Source organism: Muscardinus avellanarius (genome assembly GCF_963383645.1).
Source record: "Muscardinus avellanarius genome assembly, chromosome: 11".
NCBI classification, from domain to species: Eukaryota; Metazoa; Chordata; class Mammalia; order Rodentia; family Gliridae; genus Muscardinus; species Muscardinus avellanarius.
Genome location: NC_137797.1, coordinates 26,126,988 through 26,151,062, shown reverse-complemented (window position 1 = coordinate 26,151,062; position 24,075 = coordinate 26,126,988). Strand labels below are relative to the sequence as shown.

The following is a 24,075-nucleotide window of genomic DNA, read 5'->3' as shown; positions in this document are numbered from 1 at the left end:
GAAATAATTTAGTGGGATGTGATATTTTACTTATAAGTTTGTTTCTTTTAAAATTTCAATGGTATTTCTCCACAATCTATATTACACATAGTATTGAGAAATCTAGTGTCAGTTTAAATCTGTTTACGTATTTAGCTTTTGCAATTTTCTCTTCCCTATGGCATTCTTACATTTCATTATCCTAGGTGACGAGGTGGATTTAGTCATCCAGGAGATACTTTGAGCTCTTATATCATTCTTTAATTTTTCACATTACTTTTTATTTTCTGTTTACATTTTTTTTACTTCCTCAAGCCTTTTACTAGATAGACATTAACACTTCCACATTCATCGTTCATATCTTATTTATTTTCTTCTTTTTATTCCTTTCTATTGTCTTCAGCAAAGCTTTCACAATCCAATTTTCTGGGTCACTGATTTATTCTTGGATTCTTTCTGCTCATTTTCTGTCCCCCCATTGAGCTCTGTCTTTCAGCAGTGGTATACTTTATACCTAGTCTCTGCTTGGTTCTTGCTCACTGCAGCTTAATCTTTATACTTTATCTATACTTTATTTGCTCTCACTTACTCTTGTTTCTAATATCCTCCTTCCTCTGAGCAAACACTCATGGTGCTAAAGTTCTTGTTCAATAACTGTCCCATTTCCCTGCTTCCTGTGGTCAAGGATGATGCTAATTCCTGGTTTCACTTTGAAGATGCTTGCACACTGGATTTTCTCTCCTTGTGAGCTTACCTTCTGTTGCCTTGCAACCGTCAACTGGTTTGGCTAAAACGTCCACGTAGAAGGAAAGGTGAAAAGTGAGACCTCAGTTTGTGTACTTTTAGGTGAGTTTAGTGTGTGTGTGTGCGCGCGCGCGCGCGCGCATACGTTGTATGAATGTGAAGTATGAGGTGTGTGTGTGATCATGTGTTTGCATACATTCACACACACACCTGAAGGTGGGCGTCTGTGGTGCCAAGTTTGGTCTCATTATCCTCACAAGAAAAATAGAAGTTCTTAGGTAAGAATTTCTTGTACTTCACTTAAATCCTGAAACTTCCCTTCATCTGCACCCCTTCTTTCTGCCGTCTCTCACGAAAATGGAAGCGACAATTCTCTTCCTCCTCCTCACGTCTTCAAGCTGAATCCCTCCCGGCAATCTTTGATCTCCTGTCATCTTTAAGCTTCCTCCATACCCCATCTGTCTTCTTAGTACAATCAGATTTATTGAAGGAACTGCCTGTTTTCACGCTTCCAAATTCTTTTCCTCCTCCTTATGTATCAGGAAGTCTTCTGTTCCTACACTCTACAGAGGTTGTCCTGGACGCCCTGCATATTGCTTATTCCAGAGTCACTTCTCAAGCCTTTGCTACTTTTGCTGTCAGTCATATTTGTAGTTGACCACTTTTGTTTTTTTTTTTGCCAACTCTGCTCCTTTGTAGCCTATTCCTGCGGTTGTGTCTTAGGCAGCTATACCATGTCCACGGCTCATCTCACCATTTACTATAGATATTTGTAATGATGACTTTACAAACTATCTGATCTGATTAGAGATCTGATTAGAGATCTTTTTCTTGAGCTTCCAGTCTTTATACATTTGACTAGTTCAACAGTTAACTATGCAAATTCTCTGTGATTGAGATTGCACGCTCCACAGTTCTGGGTAGCCTTCCCTGACTGTCTTCCTCTTCCAAACTTGCACTGGATGCTTTTCCTGTCTGTCCCCAAAGCACCTGGAAATTTCGCTCACTTTGATTCCTTGTTTTCCCTGCTGGACTGTATACTCAGTGAAGGTCGAGATCCTGTTCATTTCATTTCCATCCGTTTCCCTGGTGCTTGGCAGTATCGGATAGCTAATATTTAGTAAATATGTTTTTGCATGAATGATAGTTAGACCTCTTTTTTCCTCCTCTAGTGTCCAATATTGGTGCAAGTGGAATGTTTGATTTTCCAAAAACATGTCTTATGGAACTCATTTTAGAGAGAAAAAATGTTATTTCTATGGATGCTGTTGTGAAATTTATAAAATTAGCTTTTACTTATGAAGAATGGGGCTTATTTGAATCCTCAGCTGGGATGCTCATTTATTTTCTCCAGGTAATATATGTAAAACCATTCATTTGCTTTTGTTTCATTAAAAGCACATTGAATTGCTAACTAACTTGCGGGTTCTACTTCTCTAAGAGACAGGATGATCCAGACTCAACGAAAGCTCAAAAGGATTTAACTCTTCTGCTTGCAATAGAACCACTAATCAATGTAAAGAGAAACAAAGGTTTGATCTTTCCCTTGGAGAACTATAAAGAAGCACAGTCAGCCCAACTTTATTTAAAGCAAATTGTTTGTCATGGCAAGTATTTATTTACTTTCTTGAGAAATATAGCAAGTACACTCTTTCTAGGTGAGATGAGAGAAGCAGTGTTTAAGGCAGAGGGAGCTGAGGTGCAAAGGCCCTGGAGCAAGACTCTGCTTGGGGACTGAAGGAATGGCAAGGGGTCATGTGTGGCTGGGGTGCAATGATGGGTGACAAGGGTGGGGAAATAAGTGGTGCCAGGTGATGTGGATCTGGTGACTTTTTTTTTTTTTCAGTACTGGGGACGGAACCTAAGGGGCATTTTACCTCCAAGCTATACCCCCAACCCTATTTTTTATTCTTTATTTTTTCTTTCTTTCTTTTTTTGCAGTGCAGTACTGGGAATGGAACCCAGGGACACTCTAGTTCTGAGATATACCTCCTGTCCATTTTTTATTTTATATTTTGAAACAGGGTCTCACTGAGTTGCAAAGACCTTTACTAAGTAGCCGAGGTTGTCTGCTGACTGTGATCTTCCTGTCTTAGCTTCCCAAAAGCTGGGATTACAAGTGTGCGCCACCACACCCGGCTCTGGTGACAGTTTTGAAAAGTGGAATGTGACTCTATTTACTTACCAGCTTGTTGAGGTCAGGGAGAGGCCAGCAGAGCTGTGAATGAGAGAGAGCTTCAGTGTTGTAAGGGAAGGGTTGGTAGACACTCTCTCTTTCCAGCATGCAGTGTTTTCCCGTGTAGGACTTAAATATTTTAAAAGTTATTGTTAATGTAGTTGAAAATCTGGCCTAAAATTTAGATAGGTGAGATTTAAGTTCATGCTTTTATTTTTTCTCATGTTCCTAAGGCACTGCATGGCAGCTGAGTCGCAGTCAATAATATGTACCAAGTAGCCAGGGGTGGTGGCACACACTTGCAATCAGGAGGCTGAGACAGGAGGATCATGGTTCGCAGCCAGTCTCAGCTACTTAGTGAGGCTCTTTGCAACTCAATGAAACCCTGTTTCAAAATAAAGAATAATAAAACGCCAGGCAGGGTGGCAAATGCTTGTTATCCCCCCGGGCTTGGGATGTGGAGACAGGAGGATTGCACAGGTTTGAAGCCAGCCTTACTGGCTTAAGAGACCCTGTTCCAAATAAAATATAAAATAGGTCTGGGAGTGTAGCCCGGAGGTAGAAGGGTTCCATACCCAGTACCCCCCCCCACTATATATATATATATATATATATATATATATAATTAAAAATAATAAAAAATAAGGCTGAAGGTGTAGCTCAGAGATCGAATGCCCCTGGGTTCCATCCCCAGTAGTGCCAAGAAAAAAAATGTACCAAGTAAAGAGATAATTTTTCTTCTACTGGTTTCTTATTTTTCTTTTAGCTGGCACATTTTAGATTATTTTAATATTATAAGCCTCTTCAAATTTTGTTTTTTGTTTTTAGTTTTTGCAGTACTGGGGATGATGGAACCCAGGGGCAATCTAGCTCCAAGCTATACCCCAGCCCTATATTTTAGTCCTTTCTTATTTTTGAAACAGTCCTTTCTTATTTTTGCCACTCCCTGAGTGGCAAAGGGCCTCGCTAAGTAGCTGAGCTGTCCACAAACCGTGATCCTATCCTCCTGTCTCCGCCTCCTGAATGCTAGGATTACAAGTGTGCGCCACTATGCCCGGCTCAATTTCTCTTTGGACAGAGTTGGCATACATATTGTAAAATAATAATAACCATAGTTTATTTTAATTGGATTGGGTCTACTTTAGGTGAATTTTGATAGAGAAGCATTTCAATTATCAACATAATATGTGATCAGCTATCAGGTGTGGGTCATTTTTGTGGAATTTCTGTGTCTTTTGGATTTGAAGTTTTATAATGGGCTTTTGTCTCATTTTCTTCTACATTTTGAATGCAGATACTTGCGTGAGAAATTATGGATATTCAGAAGACCTTTTCCACTTGGCAGATATCTTGTATGCTTGTGTCTGTGCCTCTCCCCAGGTGAATTTGATGTTTTGAATCACTTTTAATAGTGTGGAACAAAGTTTTATGCCTAATTAAAGGTCAGGTTTAGATGTGAAAAAAAGTTTTATGCCTAATTTAAGGTCAGGTATAGAATGTCTCAGAAGTTATCCTAAAATTCTACATTAGTTTAACCTTAGACTACATTGTTGGGTCAGAACCTGATTTGTCGACAAATCTTAAGTTTCTTTTTATTATTGTCTTCATTTTGGGGTCCCTCTGTTACTCTTTGGGGAATTCTGAGGCAAGCTATGTTTCTGACAGTGATGGAAAGGAGGCTGCTTATCATAAGGAGGAGTTCACATGCTTGGTGGAATGCTGCTCTTTGGCCTATGACCACAAAGCCTGGTGATTACTGGGAGTCAGTGTTTAGAAATGGCTTATATGTGGGTATCCATGTTGGACATAAGTAACATAGCCCCCTTTAAAAAAATTTGTTCTATTGCTGAGGATGGAACACAAGGGCATCTACCTGTGAGCTACATATCCAACCCTTTTTATTTTTTATTTTAAATCTTGCCTAGTTGCTGAGGGCCTCACTCAATTGCTGAGGCTGGTTTCAAACCTGCAACTCTCCTGTTTCAGCCTCCTAAGTACTGGGATTAAAGGCATGCACCACCATACCTGGCTCAATTCTTTATTTTTTTAATGCAAGATTTTAATTTTAATTTAATTTAATTTTATTTTATTTTTGGTACTGGGAATAGAACCCAGAGTCCTACCTTCAAGCTATACCCCCCAGCCCTTTTAAATTTTTTGATTTTTTTTGAAGATTTAAAGAAGTTCATAAGAAAGATAGAAATACAGAAAATAGAAATATAGCCCCATGCCAAAATGGCATGGGGGGGTAACTCGAAATGAATACACCCCCTTTTTTTGTGTGTGTGTGTGTGGTACTAGGGATGGAATCTATAGGCTTTCTACTTCCTCGCTACATGTCCAGACCTATTTTTATATTTTATTTGGAAACAGAGTCTCCAAATAAACTAAGTTGCTGAGAGGCTCACTGAGTAGCTGAGCCTGGCATCAAACCTGTGCGATCCTCCTGTCTTAGTCTCCTAAGTACTAGGATTACTAGTATGCGTCACCGCACTGGGCTGAATTTTTTGATTTTGAAACAGGATCTCTCTGGGTTACCGAGAGTCTTGCTCCCATTGCTGAGGCTATCTCTGAAGCTACAATTCTCCTATCTCAGCCTTCTAAGTACTGGGATTGCAGGTGTGCACCACCACACCCTTAATGCAAGATTTTTAAGAGAAAAGTATACATTGGATGGGATTTACTGATTCGCCTACTTGCCTGAAAGTATTTGGGATTTTATGTTTAGAAAGACAAACGTAACTTAAACACATTGATTAAGAGTGGGATTTGGGCTAGACTACTTGAGTCTGAATTCCTTCTACTACTTCCTGGTAAGTTTTGTCTTTGGAAAAATCACTTCATCTCAAGCTTCAGTGTGCTCATCTGTAAAGTGGAGGTGTAGTAGCGACAGTCACCGCAGTGGGTTGGTATTAGGATGAAAGGAGTTGGTGCATTTAAAGCGCTTAGAATGTTGCCTCGCGCACGGTGATTTTACCCACACACACCTTGTCGTTCTTATCTAATTGCCTTATCACATTTGTTTTCAGGACATTCTGCCTGATAAAGAAATCGTTGTGGACATGATAATGTTCCTGTGGCAGAAATGCAAATTAGGAATGCAGCGGCTCACGTTGTCCAGAAGTGACTATGCAAAATTCAGCCAGAAAATCAGCACTAACAAAGTATTTCTTTTTGTTTCCTTCCCCATGTGTTTTGGTTATTGTTAACTCAAGTTGTAATATGCAATACTTTTCCTAGATCTGTCTACTTGCAGAACTGCCCTCATTTGCAGATAGATGTATGTGCTAAGAAGATATTTTTTTTTTAAACTGGCATTTTATTTTATTTTTTTTAATTAATTTATTTTTTAAATTGGTGCATTGTAGTCATATATCAATCACATTGGAGTACAAGACTTGAGAGGATATACAAGCACACATCATCCAATTAGCCCTCATCCGGCCCCCATCCCATTCCCTCCCCCTCCCTCCATCCCACGCTTCTTTGGTGATTTACTTTGATACATTTGTTTATGTACCTCCTGCGTTTTAAAGAGGCTCCGTCCTCCAGTATTACATACCCTCTGATTGGTCACATTAGTTGCTTCACTATAGGGCCCTTTCTATAGCTCAACCTCTTCCTGTTGCCCTTTTCCTCCTAGTTATTGCTGATTAAGAGAAGCGTCTGATTTATATTTTCTGCGATATTTCTCTGTGCATGCTGCGTTGCAAGTACCAATCCCACTCTTGATGGTCCCAGTAGTGGCCTGGCTACTCAGTGGACTGATCCAGACCTCGCTGGCTCAAGCAGCGGCCTTGCCTCATGGGAGGCCCCAGTTCTGGTCTCGCTGGCCCCTGAACCGGTCTAACCCCTAAGCTGGCTTTGGTCCCGACCTTGGAGGCCGCAGGAGTGAACTTGCCTCACGCCGGGCTCCGATGCTGGCCATTGGCCCCTGCACCGGTCTAACCCCTTGGCAGGATTCCAATCCCGGCCTCGGAGGCCCCAGCACCGGCCTAGCCTCATGGCAGGCTCCAATGCCGGCCTCGTTGGCCCCAGCACCAGCCTAACCCCTCGGCAGGCTCCGATCCCGGCCTCGGAGGCCCCAGCACTGGTCATGCCTCAAGGCAGGCTCCGATGCCGGCCTCGCTGGCCCCAGCACCGGCCTAACCCCTTGGCAGGCTCCGATCACGGATTTGGAGGCCCCAGTACCGGCCTTGCCTCAAGACAGGCTCCGATGCCGGCCTCACTGGCCCCAGCACCAGCCTAACCCCTCGGCAGGCTCCGATCCTGGCCTCGGAGGCCCCAACACTAGTCATGCCTCACGGCAGGCTCTGATGCCGGCCTCGCTGGCCCCAGCACCGGCCTAACCCCTCGACAGGCTCTTATCCTGGCCTCGGAGGCCCCAACACTAGTCATGCCTCACGGCAGGCTCTGATGCCGGCCTCGCTGGCCCCAGCACCGGCCTAACCCCTTGGCAGGCTCTTATCCTGGCCTCGGAGGCCCCAGTACCGGCCTTGCCTCACGGCAGGCTCCGATGCCGGCCTCACTGGCCCCAGCAGCGGCCTAACCCCTCGGCAGGCTCCGATCCCGGCCTCAGAGGCCCCAGTACCGGCCTTGCCTCAAGGCAGGCTCCGATGCCGGCCTCGCTGGCCAAGAAGATATTTTTTGTAGTGATGAGTGAGCCTTTCTTTTAGTGTGTGGTCCTGCACCCCTGTTTTTGTTTTGGGGAGTGGAGAGGATTTTAGTTTTATTTATTTATTTATTTATTTATTTATTTATTTTTATTTATTTTTGGTGGCACTGGGGATTGAACCTAGGACCTTGCACTTGTTAGGCAAATGCTCTTACATTGAGCTACACCCCAAGTCCCTTGTTTTAAAGGGAAGAATAAATATAGTGTGTCAAAGGTCACATGCACTTGAATAAATAAATTAGGGAGACAAATAATAGAGAATATATGAACAAGTGAGGAATTTTAGTTTTTTTTTTTAACCTGCAATAATATTTTTAGACTATTGAAAAGAGCTCTTAGCTAGGCGTGGTGGTTCATGCTTGTAATCCCAGCATTCGGGAGGCTGAGACAGGAGGAGAGCGGTTCCTGGACAGCCTCAGCTACTTAGTGAGGCCCTTTGCAACTCAGTGAGACCCTGTTTCAAAATATAGAATAAAAAATAGGGCTGGGGGTGTAGCTTGGAGGCAGAATGCCCCTGGCTTCCATCTATAGTACCACAAAAAGAAAAAAAAGAAAAGAGCTCTTTATCTCATAGAAGGGCAGAGTTTAGCATTTGAATATTATAACTTAAAGTCTGAAAAGAATATATTTTAGTAATAAACGTTTTAGCCAGGCATGGTGGCACATGCCTATAATCCCCATACCTGGGAAGCTGAGACAAGGAGGATCATGGGTTCAAGGCCATCCTATACAATTTAGCGAGTGGCGCAGCAACTTAGTGAGATACCCAGTTGCAATAAAAAATAAAATAGGGCCAGAGTGTAGCTCAGAGGTAAAATGTCCCTGTGTTTAGTCACCAGTACCAAACCAACCAACCATCCAAACAAACAAACAAACAAACAAAACCAAAATATTCCAGTTCCTGTGATTTTTTTTGTGTGTGTGACACTGGGATTGAACCCAGGGACATTCTAACTCTAAACTACACCGCCAGAACTATTTTATTTTTATTTTGAAACAGTTTCTCCCTAGGTTAAGGAGAGTCTATTTGTTGAGGCTGCCCTCCAATCTGAAATTCTCCTTTCAGTTTCAGTCTCCCAAGTACTGGAATTATAAGCATGTGCTACAATGCCTGGCTAGCTCCAGTGATTCTGAGCCTTCTGTAATAACTTTGAATGCATAGATGTAGCCAGGCTTAGTGGTGCACACATGTAATCCCTAAACTTGAGAGTCTGAGCCAGGAGGATCACAGGTTCACTGCCAGACTCAGCAACTTAGCAAGGCCCTCCGGAACCTAGTGAGATCCTGTTTCCAAATAAAAAATAAAATAGGGCTGTAGTTATAGCTCAGAGTACAATGTCCCTGGAGTTACAGCTCAGAGTACAATGTCCCCAATACTACCCCCTACTCAAAAGCGAAGTTTTTTTTTTTATCATGTGTCCTATTAAGTAATGATGTGGATGCATATTTTTAAAATTATTTTCAATTCCAAAAAGTGATGGTTGGTTTTATGTGCTATATAGTTGTGAAAGTCAATTTCTAAGGCTCCTATAGTGGAGCCTAAAATACCTGCTTATACCTCACTTATCTGGAGGATTTTGATTGTGATCACACATAACTGCCTTGAAGGGAGAATAAGAACTTTGATGCAGATGATGTTCACTGATATGTGCAAATAGCATCATAAATTTGCCATGAGAGCTATAGGTTTTCAGACTCTAAACAAGTGAATCTTCTTTATGAGTTTATGTAAACAGATTTATTATTAAATATCTTTTTGGATCACTGTATTATTTATGATTAAGATGTATTAATAAAGAGGGCTGTGTAACATATCTTTATGATTAAAAGATAGTGATTTCAAAGAAGTACTGAGTTTTAAAAAATGTTATTTATTCTACAGTGTAATATATATTTAATAGATTTTGCTCTCTGTCTTCTCTCTCTAGTGGGTTTATCTTCTGTGGCAGATAAATGAAGTGATTCACAGCTATAAAATGGAAGACATTGACATTATAGTGGTGGCAGAGGTTGCATTACGATTAAGTGAAATATTAGAGGTTTTAGGAAGCCCAAAGAGAAAATTTAAAAAATATCCAGGTAAAATATTGGAGAAAAATATAAAATTGTTAATATATATTTATTTACGTGCAAATACATATAAACATAAATTGGGTTACGGGATAATTTATGTCAGTGGAAACTAGGTATTTTACAGTATGCTTCATTGATGGTTTGTAATCTGAGATAAACAGTGACATATGTTTAGCTAAGAGGATGTTAAGAAAAGATATGATCTGTGCCTCAATAGCAGACAAAACCCTTTTTGCCTTCTCCTTACTCATATATTTCCCTTGACCATTCCTAATTATCACCTACTTCCTCCTCTTTCTCCCTTCTCTCATCTTTCTTTTCGCCTCCTTTTTGTCCCTTTTGTATTTGCTCATCAAGGGAGCCCATGCTTTTTGGAGGAGGGGAACAAGTCTGGGTTGCTCTGACATATTCTTGGCCTCCCTGCTGCCAATTTGTCTGACTCAGAGAGGGAGTTCAAATAAATATCTGTGGAATGGATTCATTTCCTTCTGTGTGAACGTCCTTTTTCATTCTCTCCTCTCCCGAGTCCCTGTCACTCCATCTCCTCCAGGCTGCCAAGTCACCCCTCAGCTTCTCAGGGCTTCCCTTTAGAATTAACATGAGCCCTCGCTGGGCAAAGTAGCTCTCCTGCTCTTCCACATCCCATGGGCTCCTTCCCAAAGTCTAGGAGATACTCCCCTCCCAAGAGCCTTGCTCTGTGTGTGTTTAATACCTTCTTAGCTTTTATTTTATTATTTTTAAAAATTATCTTTTTTATTTTTATTTTATTTTTTATTTTTTTATTTTTTGGTGGTACTGGGGGTGGAACCCAGAGGCTTTCTACCTCCGGGCTATACTCCTAGACTTTTTTTTTTATATTTTATTTGGAAACAGGGTCTCACTAAGTTGCTGAGAGCCTCACTAAGTAGCTGAGGCTGGCTTCGAACCCATGTGATCCTCCTGTCTCAGCCTCCCAAGCGCAGGGATTACAAGCATGCGCCACCATGCCCGGTGCTTCTTCTTAGCTTTTAAATCAAGGTTTTGTATCTAAAGACCTAATCAATATTGGGATTCATGCAATCATGGATATACTTGGAAATAAATATATCAATATCCTGAGGGTTTGTTCCATTTAAACATAAAATTCTTATAACTTTTCTAAAAATGTTATTCTTACCACCTTGTTGGCACATAAAGTATAAAGTACAAGTAATTCTTCTTGCATTAGTTATGGTAGTCTGCTTCAAAATGTTTATTAGGGTGTTTTATAGAGCAATATATTGTATAGTTTGAATAATTAAATACTTTAAATTAGAAAACTAGCATTTTCATAAAGTATAATTTATATTTCTCTAAATCAAACTAGCCTTTTCTGATATTTTTCTAAATTCATAAGGCTTCTATGCTGTTCTTGTTTGAATGTTTTAAAGTGGACTTCATAGTATATGTAGGAAGATGACTATCATGCATATTACCTTGTTGATAAACAAAATTCTTGATTTGATTTGTTTTGTCGCAGACCTCTTTTTTTTCTTTTTCTTTGAGACTGGGTCTCACTGTGTTGCTCAGGCTGGCTTTGAACTACTGGACTCCCGTGTTTCTCCTGCCTCAGACTCCCGAGTACTGGGATTACAGGTGTTACCACGAAGCCCAGATTTGTAGGATGCTTTTAAGGGCCTTATATATAAAAAAATAACCACATAAAAGAAACAGTCTGTTATTCAGTTGAACTTTAAAGTGTTGAATCATTCATGAGATGATTAATTAATGAAAAAGATAACCGATTTAGCTTAACTTTTTATGATTATTGCTGTATTTCCCTTTTTCTTTTTTCTGCTGTTTTCCCTCACATCCTTTCTTCCATCTCCTTTATTTCTTCCATTCTCTTCCTGTCTCCTTTTCCTTTTCCTCCTTTTCCTCTTTTTCTTGCCTTTCTTTTCTTTCTTTTTTTTCCCCTCCCAGACACACCTATAAGAAAGGAAATTAAGGAATTCCCCGGGACTCCAAAAGGGATTCTGAAAGCTCTTCCAATATTAAAGGTATTACAACAAAATGTAGAAAATATATTGAGAAACATAATTTTGTATGTTTAAATATTGAGTATCAGATTTCTAAATGGATAATGGTTCATTGTAGAAATAATTTTGGTTATTTAAAATGTCAAAAATTCGTGGCTTCTGTATGTATTGAGAACTACAGGAACATTTCTCTACTTTTTGCTTTTATACAAGAAAAAGAATCCAATCAGTTTAAAAAATAAATTAGGTAAAGTATCACAAGAATTATGGCTATATTATCACTGATATTTGGAGTGTGTCATGACTCATAGGTCTGTAGAGCAGGGCTGTCCTACTCAGCATATGTTTCTGACAAATTGAACGAGTTCTCGCCTAATTACAGTGCAGTCACTCAGAACAGTTGTGCACGGGGAATTCTCAGTGAGCATTAACTTAGGAGGGGAGAGGGGGAAGGAGATATAAGTGGCTATTCATCTTTTTTATGCTTTATTTATGATATCTGAATAATTATTTCTGTACATAAGGGAGTGTGTTGTTCTATAAATCTGAATGGGAATTTGGGGGAGTTGGTATATCTATATCTATTATACATACATACATACATACATACATACATACATACACAGATACATATATATGCACAGATGCTTACCAGGGCCTGTATGTTAGAGAGTTGGTCCTATGTTTTCTTGTAGTGATTGCAAATTTTCCAGTCTAATTTCTAGGTCTTTTATCCATCCTGAGTTGACTATTACGCAGGATGAGAGATTGGAGTCTAGTTTCATTCTTCTATATATGATTGATTACTTGGTTTTTCCCAGTACTACTTTTGGAAAAGGCTGTTTTTTTTTCCCAGTATATGTTTTTGGCACCTTTGCCAAAAATCAACTGGCTATAAGTATGAGGATATATCTCTGTTTCTTCTATTCATTCCATTGGTCTTTGTGTCTGTTTTTGTGCCAACACCATACTGTTTTTGTTACTATAGCTCTGTAGTAAAATTTGAAATCAGTTACTGTGATGTCTCCTGTATGGTTCTTATTGCTCAGGATTGTTTTGGCTTTTCTGGGTCTTTTGTTTTTCCGTATGGATTTTGTGACTGTGTTTTCTAATCTATGAAGAATGACATCAGTATTTTGGTAGAGATTTCATTGAATCTATAGATCACTTTGGTATGAGGGCTATTTTGGTAATATTTATTCTGTCTATCCAAGAACATGATGGGAAAATTTTTCCACCTTCTAAAGTCTTCAGTTTTCATTGTAGAGGTCTTTTATTTCTTTGGGTAGATTTCTCTTAAGTATTTTATTTTATCCTTTGAGATTATTGTGAATAGAATTATTTTACAGATTTTTTTTTCAGGGATTCGTGGTTACAGGTGTGTAAAAAAACCTGCTAATTATTGCAAGTTGATTTTGTACTGAGCTACCTTGCTGAATTTGTTTATTAGCTCTAGAAAGGTTCCTAGTTGAGTAATTTTTATTTTATTTTATTTTTTGCAGTACTGGGGATTGAACCCAGGGTCATTCTACCTTGGAGATACACCCCTAGTCTTTTGTTTATTTGTTTGTTTCAAATAATTTATTGGTGCACTGTAGTCATACACCTTAATGTAGTACAAGATGGTAGAGGCATACATGCACATATCACTTGTTTAGCAGCCCTTTTTTTTTTTTTTTTAGTGGTACTGGGGTTCCTGGAAACCCTTCTACCTCTGGGCTACACTCCCAGACCTATTTTATATTTTTATTTGGAAACAGGGTCTCTTAAACCAGCAAGGCTGGCTTTGAAGCTGCACGGTCCTCCTGTCTCCGCCTCCCAAGAGCGGGGATTACAAGCGTGCACCACCACACCCAACAGCCCTTTGTTTTTTATTGATTATTTTGAAACAGTTTCACTAAGTTTAGAGAGCCTTACTAAGTAGTTGAGGCTGGCGGTGAGCCTATGATCCTCCTGTCTCAGCTTCCAAGTACAGGGATTATGAACACATGCCACCATGCCTGGCTGAATTATTTTTATCTGCTAAGTACAGAATTATGTTATCTGCCAACAGGAATAATTTCAGTTTTTTTCCCCATATTTGTATCCTTTTGATTTCCTTCTCTTGCCTTACTGCTCTGGCTAGAATCTCAAATACTATATTAAATATGAGTGGTAACAGAGAGGATCCTTGTCTTGTTCCTGATCTTAAAGGGATACTTTCCGTTTTCTCCATTCACTATGATGTTGGCTTTGGATTTATCATATATTCCTTGTATGATATTGAAGTAAATTCCTCCTAACCCTAATTTCTTCAGTGTTTTTTTTTTTTTGTGTGTGTGTGTGTGTGTGGTACTGGGGATTGAACTCAGGGGTATTTTACCTTCAAGTTACACCTCCAGCCCCATTTTTTATTCTTTTATTTGACATAGGGTCTCACTTAGTTGTAGAGGGCCTCACAAGTAACGGAGGCTGGCCTGGAACCTGCAGTCCTCCTGTCTCAGGCTCCCAAGTACTGGGATTACAAGCATGGGCCATCATGCCTGGCTATCAGTGTTTGTTTGTTTCTTTGTTCATTTAATATGAATGGGTGTTTGATTTTCTCAGATACCTTTTCTGCATCTATTGAGATGATCATGTTATTTTTTTCCTTGGTTCTATTTATGTGATGAATTATGTTTATTGATTTGCCTATGTTGAACCAGCCTTGCCTCCTTGGAATGAAACCAGCTTGATCATGAACAACCAACCAACCATCTTTTAAAATTAAATAACTCTTATGAATTAGGAATAAAAGAAGGCTTTCCTATCCTACAGAGTATCATCCAAAGACGTTCAATGAGTGTTACAACGCTAGTAAAAGATTAAAAGCAGTCATTTTATTCTGATATGATCACATCTGGATATTTATCATTCTTCTGTTTAACATGTCCTGGATATCTTAGACTAATGAACTAGGAAAGGAAACAGAAAAGGACTATTAAAAGGACCTATGAAGACTGTTAAGAAAGTGCTGTGGTTTGGATCTGGAATGTCTCCCATAAAGCTCATATGTTAGGCAATGCAACAGTGTTTGTAGGTGAACTTTTTGGATTGTGATGGCTATAACTTTATCAATGGCTTAATTCATTTTTAAAAAAATTTTTTGGGTCTGGGGATGGAACCCAGGGACATTTGACCTCCTAGCTACACCCCCTTCCTCTATTTTTTTAATTATTTATTTTGAAAAAGGGTCTCACTAAGTTGAGAGGGCCTCACTATGTAGCTGAGGCTGGCCATGAACCACGATCCTCCAGTCTCAGCCTCCTGAATGCTGGGATTATAAACGTGCACCATACACCTGGTGATTAATCTATTTAATGGTTTGATAAATTGGACTCTTGGGTAGTAGCCGTAGGCAGGAAGGGTCCAGCTGGAGGAAGGAGATTGCTGGGGAGCATGGCTTCAGACTTGCGCTGTCCCTTCCCTCTCTTTGCTTTCAGGCTGTCCCCACCATACCTTGCAGCCATGATGTTTCTGCCTTAACAAACCTTTTATCTTCTGAGTTGTTCTTGGGTAGTTTGGTCATGGCAATGAAAAGCTGACTATCACACGCAGCACTAGCTTTGTCTTTATTCAGAGGGGTGTACAGTGCATCGCAGCACGTTTAGTACTAACAGTGTAAATGTGCACCAGCAAAAGAGCGAATGCATAAATTGTGCCATATTCTTCAGACACAAGTTCATCGTAGCTGTGAGGAGGAATGAACTAGAATAGGCTTGAACTGGGTAGGGTCAAGTTGGCATCATTGCCATCTTCCTCTCTAGTAGCCTTTGAATTATAGAGGAGAAGCCTGGAACTGCATTTCCAGCGTCTCATTTCTGTATGGTTCTAGGTGGTTAATCTTCCGGTGAGGGTCATTGGCTTGGATGTGGAAGCAGAAAAGAAGAGATGGCTCTGTTTCTGCAGTGACAGATGAAAGATGTGAATTTACCAGCCATACCAAGCAAGCTCTTGCAATTTGCCTGCTTTGGTGTATTAGATGCTCGAGGTTGTTGTCGGCTATTGCCTGGATTCTTAGACTCACGGAGGCTTCTGAGTAACCTTTGAGAATCACGTGAAGCAAAATTGTCACTGGCAGCTTTCGTGATCCTTCCTCTCCCGTGCCTTTCAATGGTGATGGGCATCTCTAATCAGTCCATTCAGTCCATTTCTGCTTCAGATATCTGGAGTAGCTCTGCGTTCATAGCCAAACCTTGCTTCACCCATTGAGTTACATACGCCAGCCTGAATACGTTTCAACAACACATGGTCCAGTGGAAAAAAAAAAGCAGTCTGCACAAGTTTATGAGGGAGAATTAACACATCACTCAAAGTCATATTGCATATCAAGGACACGTGTACATGTAGTAAAAGTTTTTAAAAGCATGCAAAAGGATGATAAAACCAAATTCAGGGTCACTAGCTTCCTCTCAGGGCAGAGAAGAGAGATGGCTTTATGGACAGTCACGTAGAAGATTGGAAATTTATGCTTGCAGGTGTGTGCTTTGTTCTCTAAAAACATTCTGGGAAAAATATGGAAATTTGAATGTTTGTGCTCTTTATAATCTCTATATTTGTCTCCCTGTAGGAATAACTATATTTGAAAGGTAATTAGTTTTTGAAATCATGTGGTAGACCATTTGGTTTGATGGACTTTAAGTCTAAATTCCCAGATCTGAGATTTAAAAATATTAATTTTTTTCAAATTGAGTGTGTGAAAATGAAAATTTATATAAACTCTACTTTTTTTTTTAACATTCACCCATATATTTGGCACAATCAGATTGAAAACAATAAATGGATGTTATGTACATGCTTTTGAAAAGTTAATTCATATTTGTAAATATGATAAAATGTATTTATTATTTTTCATTGTTAGTACTTGACATTTAGTCAAAGATAAACACATTGAATAAGACACACAGCATTATTGATGCTGGATAGACTAGGTTTGTGTTATTTGGTTTTGAATTATTGTTGAAAGGAATTTGGAAATTTTGCATATTAAATTTCTCTCAGTTTTTCTTCATTTTTTGTTTCTAAAATTACTTTAGAAAGAGCCTGTGGAACAGTTGTTTTTTGCTTATGAACTTCTAAATAAAACAATTCATGGGATGAATTTAAATTATGTGTTAACTACTTTGCCAAATGGATCATCAGTAATTGACCACTGCTATGTCAAGGTAAGAATGGAAAATCTTACATAGATTGAAGTTTCACTTAACTAGGAAGAGAGCTGGCATTGCAAGTTAGATAGGTAAACCATGTGGTAACTTTTTCTCATAAGACAGAAATGTATTTACTCTCTTCCCAGAAGAAATCGTGGAGAGTAAGTAATCTTTGAATTTGCCAGTGATTATTTGCCAATTATTAGCATAATAATAACAATACCAGCATAATAATAACACCAATAATATTCATTTCTAACAATTCTAATAATTATTAACAACTGTCAATATAATCTAGTAATTATTAAATAATTCTAATAACTAATAATTCTACAAACACATGCATTGACATATAGGTCAATTATAAAGGGTTAAGAAGTGAGCAGAATTTAATGCCTATAAGCAAGAAGATAACTTTAATGATAACAGGATACAAGTATTCCTAGTGTGTTTTGATAACTCTAGTTTATTTTTAATTTTTACTTCAACTCTACCGAACCAAAGTCCCATGAGATAGATGGAGAAAGTGACAAACCAATCACAGCAAATAGTTTCATGATGGATTTACATCTTGAACTAATTCGCGCTCACCACCGGATAGCCATTGTGCTTCTGGACCAATTGCAAGGTACTAGTCATCAAAGCAAGTAACTATACTGAATCAATTTTAAGCCAAGTTTAAGCACAGAAGCAATTTAACTTGTAAATATGTTCTTCTTGACTTTTTTAAGATATATTTTCTTCTTCTTATTTCTGATTAATATAGGTATATTCTTTTTATACTTTGCATATCAAACCAGTTAGAAAACTTCTACATAAGCATAATTATGCTTGGTTGAGAATAGTCAGTGATTGGCATTTCATCAGTTCAATCAAGCAAACATTTATTTAGTGCCTTCCAGGATCTCTTTTTTCCTTTTTTTTATGTTTTCATCTTTTATATTTTATTTTAAACATTTATATGGTTTCAAAAATTGTTCCCCATGTGAACTGCTAGATATTAAGGGACACAAGTAATAATTAAATATCTCTATGTCATCGTAAATAAATTGAAAACTTGATACGAGCTTTTATAATACATAAATAATGAGGTTACTTTGAATAATTGACTTGATATTCTTTGGGCTGAAAAATTTGTTTCAGGAATGTATTTCCAAATTTGAGTAGGATTATCATGTCAGGTTTCTTTTAAGAAACTAGCCCATGATTCTCACTTAGTAGCTGCATTATCTTTAGTGGTGTAGTAGGGACTTATTTATTTAGGAGTAGGAGCTACTACTAAGTAGTTTATTCTGTAATTTTTGTCCAAGTTTTTGAAAACCAATTGAATTTTTATCAGAAACCACTAAAAGATATCGATAGTAGATTTGAGTCCAGTTTTAAATGGAATTACTCCTTATTTCTTTACAATATCTCTTGGTCTCCTTAATTTTTCTTTTGATTTATTGAGCTACCACCCTATCACAGATTATATATATATTTTTTTACTTAAGTGTGTTGTGATCAGACTAATATTCCCTTAATACTCTTTTGGTCAATCTTATTCAAGAACTTTACAGTGGTTGCTTATTGATGATCATAGTATGAAATACTAAGTTTTCTTGAAATCTCATCCTTTTTATCTCCAGTGATTATAATCAAAAGAGCTTAAGTAGCATTTACAATACTCTAGATCCTGAAGAATGATACATTATTTTCTGCTTTGCATTGCTATCTCCATCCAGAGAAGTTTCTGTACCCTTGATCACTAAAGACATTTTATATCTTTAAGGCTGTCTTTGTCTTTTTTTCATCAATCAATCACCATCCCATGGTGACTCATGTGTATTGGTACAAATAATTAAAACTCAATAAAAAGAGATTTACTGTAAGGTTAACTGCAGTCAACCTTAATTATCTTCCAAGGATCAAACAAAATCTTGTCAGGTATCTTGAGGAACAGATCTGAAAATAAAGAACCCATGCTACAGTGTTGATCTCTCGGTGACAGCATAGCTTCATCTTTTTCTCCCTCATCCAGTCTCCTTCCTTTTCTGGACCACCATGATGGCCAGTCTCAATTTTATACCAGGATTAATAACTGGCAATTGATTGTGCTTTAGTTGAAAGATCTTGAGTGAGGCTTTGGTTTTTACAGGGATACTCAGAGCTTTTGGAGGGACCATAATAAAACAGTTTATCTAGAAAGGGCTGAGGGTAGTTTTGATAATGGATTGGTAGTAGGTCTTGCCATTTATGCTTTATGAAAAAGAAGAGTGAGCAAAAATTCATATTCCAGATGATTTCATTTAAGATGAAATAGAAAATGAAATAGTTTTGTAATTTGAAAATTCTATGTCCGGAGTTATACGGTGGCAAATTAAAGAGGATTTGACAGTAAAGCTGCATCATGGAAAAGTTATTTGAATTTTTATCTGTTAATGCAAAAGAGATGACATATGATAAAGGAAACAATTTTATAAATAGTTATTCATAATGTTTAAAAAACATTTTTTTGTTTTAGATAAAAACTCAATTGAAATTAATGATGGTTTTCTTCAGTTTTGCAGACTCCAACTGTTAACAAAAATGTTTCTACCAAAGGTTCGGAAAAGTTAAAACAATCTGGAAGTGATGATTGTTTTACAGGTAAATCTGAATATGTGTAAAATTATGAATATGACATGGTTAACCTGGACAACCATTGGTGGGAGGGGGGAAGGGAAAACGGGGGCGGCGGGGAGAGGGCACCAAATATAGTTTAAATGTATACTATTTATGTTCAATAAAAATTGTTTAAAAAATAAAAAAGGAAAATCTAAAAAAAAAAAGATTAGGATAACCTGTATTTCCCAAAAAACTTGACTGATAATCTTATGTTGCCCTTTTGGTAAAATATTTGTTTGCTTTTGCAGAATTAAGTGTCATGAATAAAATAAGGAAGAATAAATTATCCAAAGCAATTTACTTAATGCAGAAAGCTCTTTCAATATTTGAGAAAGATGCAACCTCTACATCTTCACGGAACTTTTTGATGGTAACACTATTTCATCTCCTCTCTTAGTCCTGAAAAACAATTTAGGTCAAAATGAATGATTTATTTCTCTTTATTAAAAATAATGTGTTGCTCTTACATTTGATTATGAGCTTTCAGCTTCTCCATGTGTAGTCCAGTCTGCTGAATGTTCTGGAAATGAGAGATTCTCTCTCTGTAGGCATCTCCATGTGAAGCCAAATAATATCAGAAAGAGTTGCAGTGGGAGAAATTTTAGAGTTGGGATGATACTATGTATTTTACTTTGGAGTTAAAATATCTAAAACATTGGTTAAAGTAACTTCTCTCAGATGGACACTGATAATTCATGGACCAATCCCCTTGTTCCTTGTTGATATCTCTTTTCTCCCTTGATTGAGGAACAGAACCCTGGGCCTTATGCATATTAAACATATTTACTACCATTGAGCTATAGCCCTGGTCCTTGTTGATACCTATTGATACCTTTAATTGGGTTTCGATCTGGCCTGGGAATTGTTCTGTCTTTTTGTTGATTCATTATATGTTGATTTTAGTTTAATTTCTTGATGACAATCACATTTCAAGTTTTGAGATCTTCTTTATTTTTGTCTATATGTGTGACCTATAGAAGTCTGATTGCATTGGCTCTGTTAGTAAGCTTTCTTTTGCCATGACAAAATGCCTGAGATAAACACTTTAAAAGGAGGAAAGGTTTATCTTGGCTCATGGTTTCAGCAGTTTAGTCCATGGTCACTTAGTCCCATTGCTTTTAGGCTGTGGTGAGGCAGTATAGCATGAAAGAGAAAACCTATTTACCTCATGATATCTGGGAAGCAAAAGCCAAGAAAGAGGAGAGTTCAGGGTAACAATAGTCCCTCCAAGGACATGCCCCCACTCAAGGTCCCATCACCTTCCAATAGCACCATAGACTGGGGACCAAGCTACATCGAGCACATGGACCTTTGGGATTCATTCCAGACCCCAAATTTAGTAATGGCAGGGTGAATGACATGCAAGGACAGAGAATACTGCTACAAGTAACTTGGCTGATAAGAGATGGCAAAAAGTCATTCAGTGCTAAAAGGAGGAGGCTATAGAGTACAGAGGGAAAATTCAGTGTATTAGTATGCTAAGGATGAAGAGCCAGGACAGAGAAAAATGAAGATAAAAGAGAGAGAGATGAACACAGAGTAGAGTCCTATAGAAGAGGGAAGAGGATGAGATGGACAGCACAGATAAAGGGATCGTCTTCAGTGGAGGGTGGGCTGTAGGCTAGGTACCTCATACAGAACCGAAGGGACAAGTGACAGGTATAGACATAAAAAGTTTGTTGGCGTGGAGGCAGGGAGTAGAGTTGCTGCCTTCTTACTTCCATAGTTCGGTAAAGTAGGAGACAAGGCTTCTTTCCAGCAGTGGTGGGGTGACAGTTGGAATGGGGTCAGTGATTTGAAACGGGGGAAGAATAGATGCGCTAACTCCAAGTAAAAGGATGAGTCAGCAACATCAAGTGTAAGCTGAGCATGGAGACCATGAATTTTTAGAGGGCTTGTTTTCACAGTGGTATAATGCTATCTTAATGTGGTATTCTTAGCAGCAACAACAGCAGACTATTTGTGACAGCGATGATTAGTGCAGGATTTTTTGTTTTAATGGATGTATGGTTTAAGTGTTCATGGTATGAAAAAACGAGTGTAGATCTAATAAGGAAGAAAATAATGCCATCAAGATGGTTGAATACTTTATGAAATATCGAGCAGCTGGACATCTCTATAAGAACAAATCAGAGACCAGAAAATGAGAGTCTGAGAGAGTCAGAAAGACAGGTGTTTGAAGTTGCTAAGTAGAATATTAGAATTTAAGGTTTCTCATATGTACTATTTCTTGGTCATCTGTCCATTAATTTATACATCCATAATTTTGGGCGCCTGTGATCTATTTAGCAAATATTTATTGAAAGTTACTAGATGTGAGGTAGTATACTAAGTACAGTGGATAAAAACAAAAAAATCCTCTACTTATTCAACAAAAACGGATTAATCTCCTCTTTGTAGTTCCCCTTCTTTTGTGGTCCTTGCATTTATTCATAGATAAATACAGTCTGTGCCAGTGTAGACAAGGAAATCAGCAATCATGGTTCAGTTTCATAGGTGCCAGAAGAATTCAGCAGGGGGGGTCTCCAACTCAGCAGTGGAGAATGTATAAGGACCAGGGGAGCTGTGTGGCATTGAATCCTAAAAGATGGATGACATGAAAGGTCACATTGAAAGACACACAGTGTTAGGCTAAAGTTGAAGAGTGAAAGAACACTGAGTAGCCGGAGAAAGAAGAGGGCAAAGAATAGGAAGCAGAAGCCAGGTGTGGTGGCGCACGCTTGTAATCCCGGCGCTTGGGAGGCTGAGACAGGAGGATCGCACAGGTTCAAAGCCAACCTCAGCTTCTTAGTGAGGCTCTTGGCAACTTAGTGAGACCCTGTTTCCAAATAAAATAGAGAGCCGGGCGTGGTGGCGTGTGCTTGTAATCCCAGCATTTGGGAGGCTGAGATTGGAGGATCGCAGTTCGCAGACAGCCTCATCTACTTAGTGAGGCCCTCTGCAACTCAGTGAGACCCGGTTTCAAAATAAAGAATAAAAAATTGGGCAGGGGGAGTAGCTCGAAGGTCAAATGCCTCTTTGGGGTTCCGTCCCCAAACCCGCAAATTTCTAAATTTTTAAAATTTCTTTTAAAAAACGTTGCTCTAAGGCCTAGTCTTGTGGGCCCTTGGAACCTGATGAGAGTAAAACTTCTCGAGTTTTCTCCTTTGTTTTATTATGAGTCAGTCTTTTTGTTGCCATAATATGCCCCTTCTACTATTACAACTCTACCTCCTCCCCCTGAGGCTGAGGAGCACGGCAAGTCTCGTTTCCAGTCCTCTGTCTTCTGTTTCTTAAATGAAACTATTTTAACTTAAGAAAAATCATGAGCATTCCAAATTCTATTAGGATAGATTGATGAGATGCATTCAGAAGTTCTGCTTTTTGTAAGGGCTCCTCCACAAGGAATTTCACCACGTGGGAACGTGGTGAATATTTGTTTTGAAGTCCTATAATCTTCTACAGCCACCTCTGCTCCACAGTGGTAGTTTTTATCCAAGTGTTAAGGCTTAATGATCTGTCCTCAGGGTGCTCTCCTAAACAATGATGTTATGGCTCAAATAATTGCGAAACTTTCTTTCCTTAAAAAAGACAAATAAACTTCTTTCCCGTGGCAGTCGTTTTCTGCCGGGGCATAGTTACAGAATGTTTTACATTATCATGATCTTGTAATAAAGTTGTCCCCAAATCAGTAATTCATATGTCGCTTGATGCCATAAAAAGGTATGAAAAGCCTTGGGTCTCTTCCGAACTCTTGAATAATTCATATCCCATTTTAGTTCTTCAAAAGTTTTCCACCCTTGTGGATCCGGATAAACTCATCAGGTGCCTAGTTTATTCCAGATCAATTAAAAGTGAACCAACTTGTTGTGAACAATGGAGAAACCTTTGGTAATAACTTGCTGTCCTCCCAAATAATATGATTTTCTTTTTCTAGATTTGGGGATTTATTTTCTTATTTCCCCGTCTTGGTTATTTGATCTCTGGAAGTCCATTTTTTTGGGGGGCCTTTTTCATATTACATCATCTGTTTACTTTAAAGGACTACGCCTAGAACCAGTACTGGATGTCCGTGATCTTCTACTTCTGGTAAAAAAAGAGCAGCCATGATTTGCCAGGCGTGATGGCACATGTTGGTAATCTCAGAATATGGGAGGTTGAGACAGGAGGATCGTGGTTCAAGGACAGCCTCAGTTACTTAGTGAGGCCCTTTGCAACTCAGTGAGACCCTGTTTCAAAATAAAAAAAATTAAAAATAGGTCTGGGGGTGTAGTTCAGAGGTAGAATTTCCCTGGGTTCCATCCCCAGTACCCCCCCCCCCACACACACACAAAGAACAGCTATGCTGTGGCTTATGTCATTGTACTTAATCCACTTAAGGTTCACCTGCTGAACATTTAGCATCTTTGCAGAAGAAATTTCTCATTGGAAAGCAGAAATATCCCTCACTCTAAGCACCAATGGTTTCCAGGGTAGCATTCTCTACTATTGTTTTCTGTACAACATTCACTTCCCCTTCCAAACACCACCCTCTGAGGAATTTCTTCTTTCCCACTTGATATGATCGGGAGGGACCATTCCTCAAGAGGAAGACCAGTGATGCCTAGAGGCCATTGGATTGCTTCCTTCTTAGAATCT

The 24,075-nt window shown here is 38.7% G+C and overlaps 1 protein-coding gene across 1 annotated transcript in view; it reads left to right on the top strand.

Annotated features, from left to right (window-relative positions):
• Positions 1-24,075, top strand: part of CFAP54 (cilia and flagella associated protein 54) — a gene marked incomplete at both ends in the record, with an annotated part of 316,371 nt that overhangs the window by 41,600 nt on the left and 250,696 nt on the right. Inside the window, 10 exon segments of the mRNA XM_080704815.1 lie at positions 1,896-2,077; positions 2,165-2,330; positions 4,194-4,279; positions 5,929-6,063; positions 9,503-9,653; positions 11,589-11,665; positions 16,699-16,827; positions 17,278-17,440; positions 19,354-19,440; positions 19,707-19,828. Coding sequence (XP_080560941.1) covers positions 1,896-2,077; positions 2,165-2,330; positions 4,194-4,279; positions 5,929-6,063; positions 9,503-9,653; positions 11,589-11,665; positions 16,699-16,827; positions 17,278-17,440; positions 19,354-19,440; positions 19,707-19,828 — 1,298 coding nt within the window.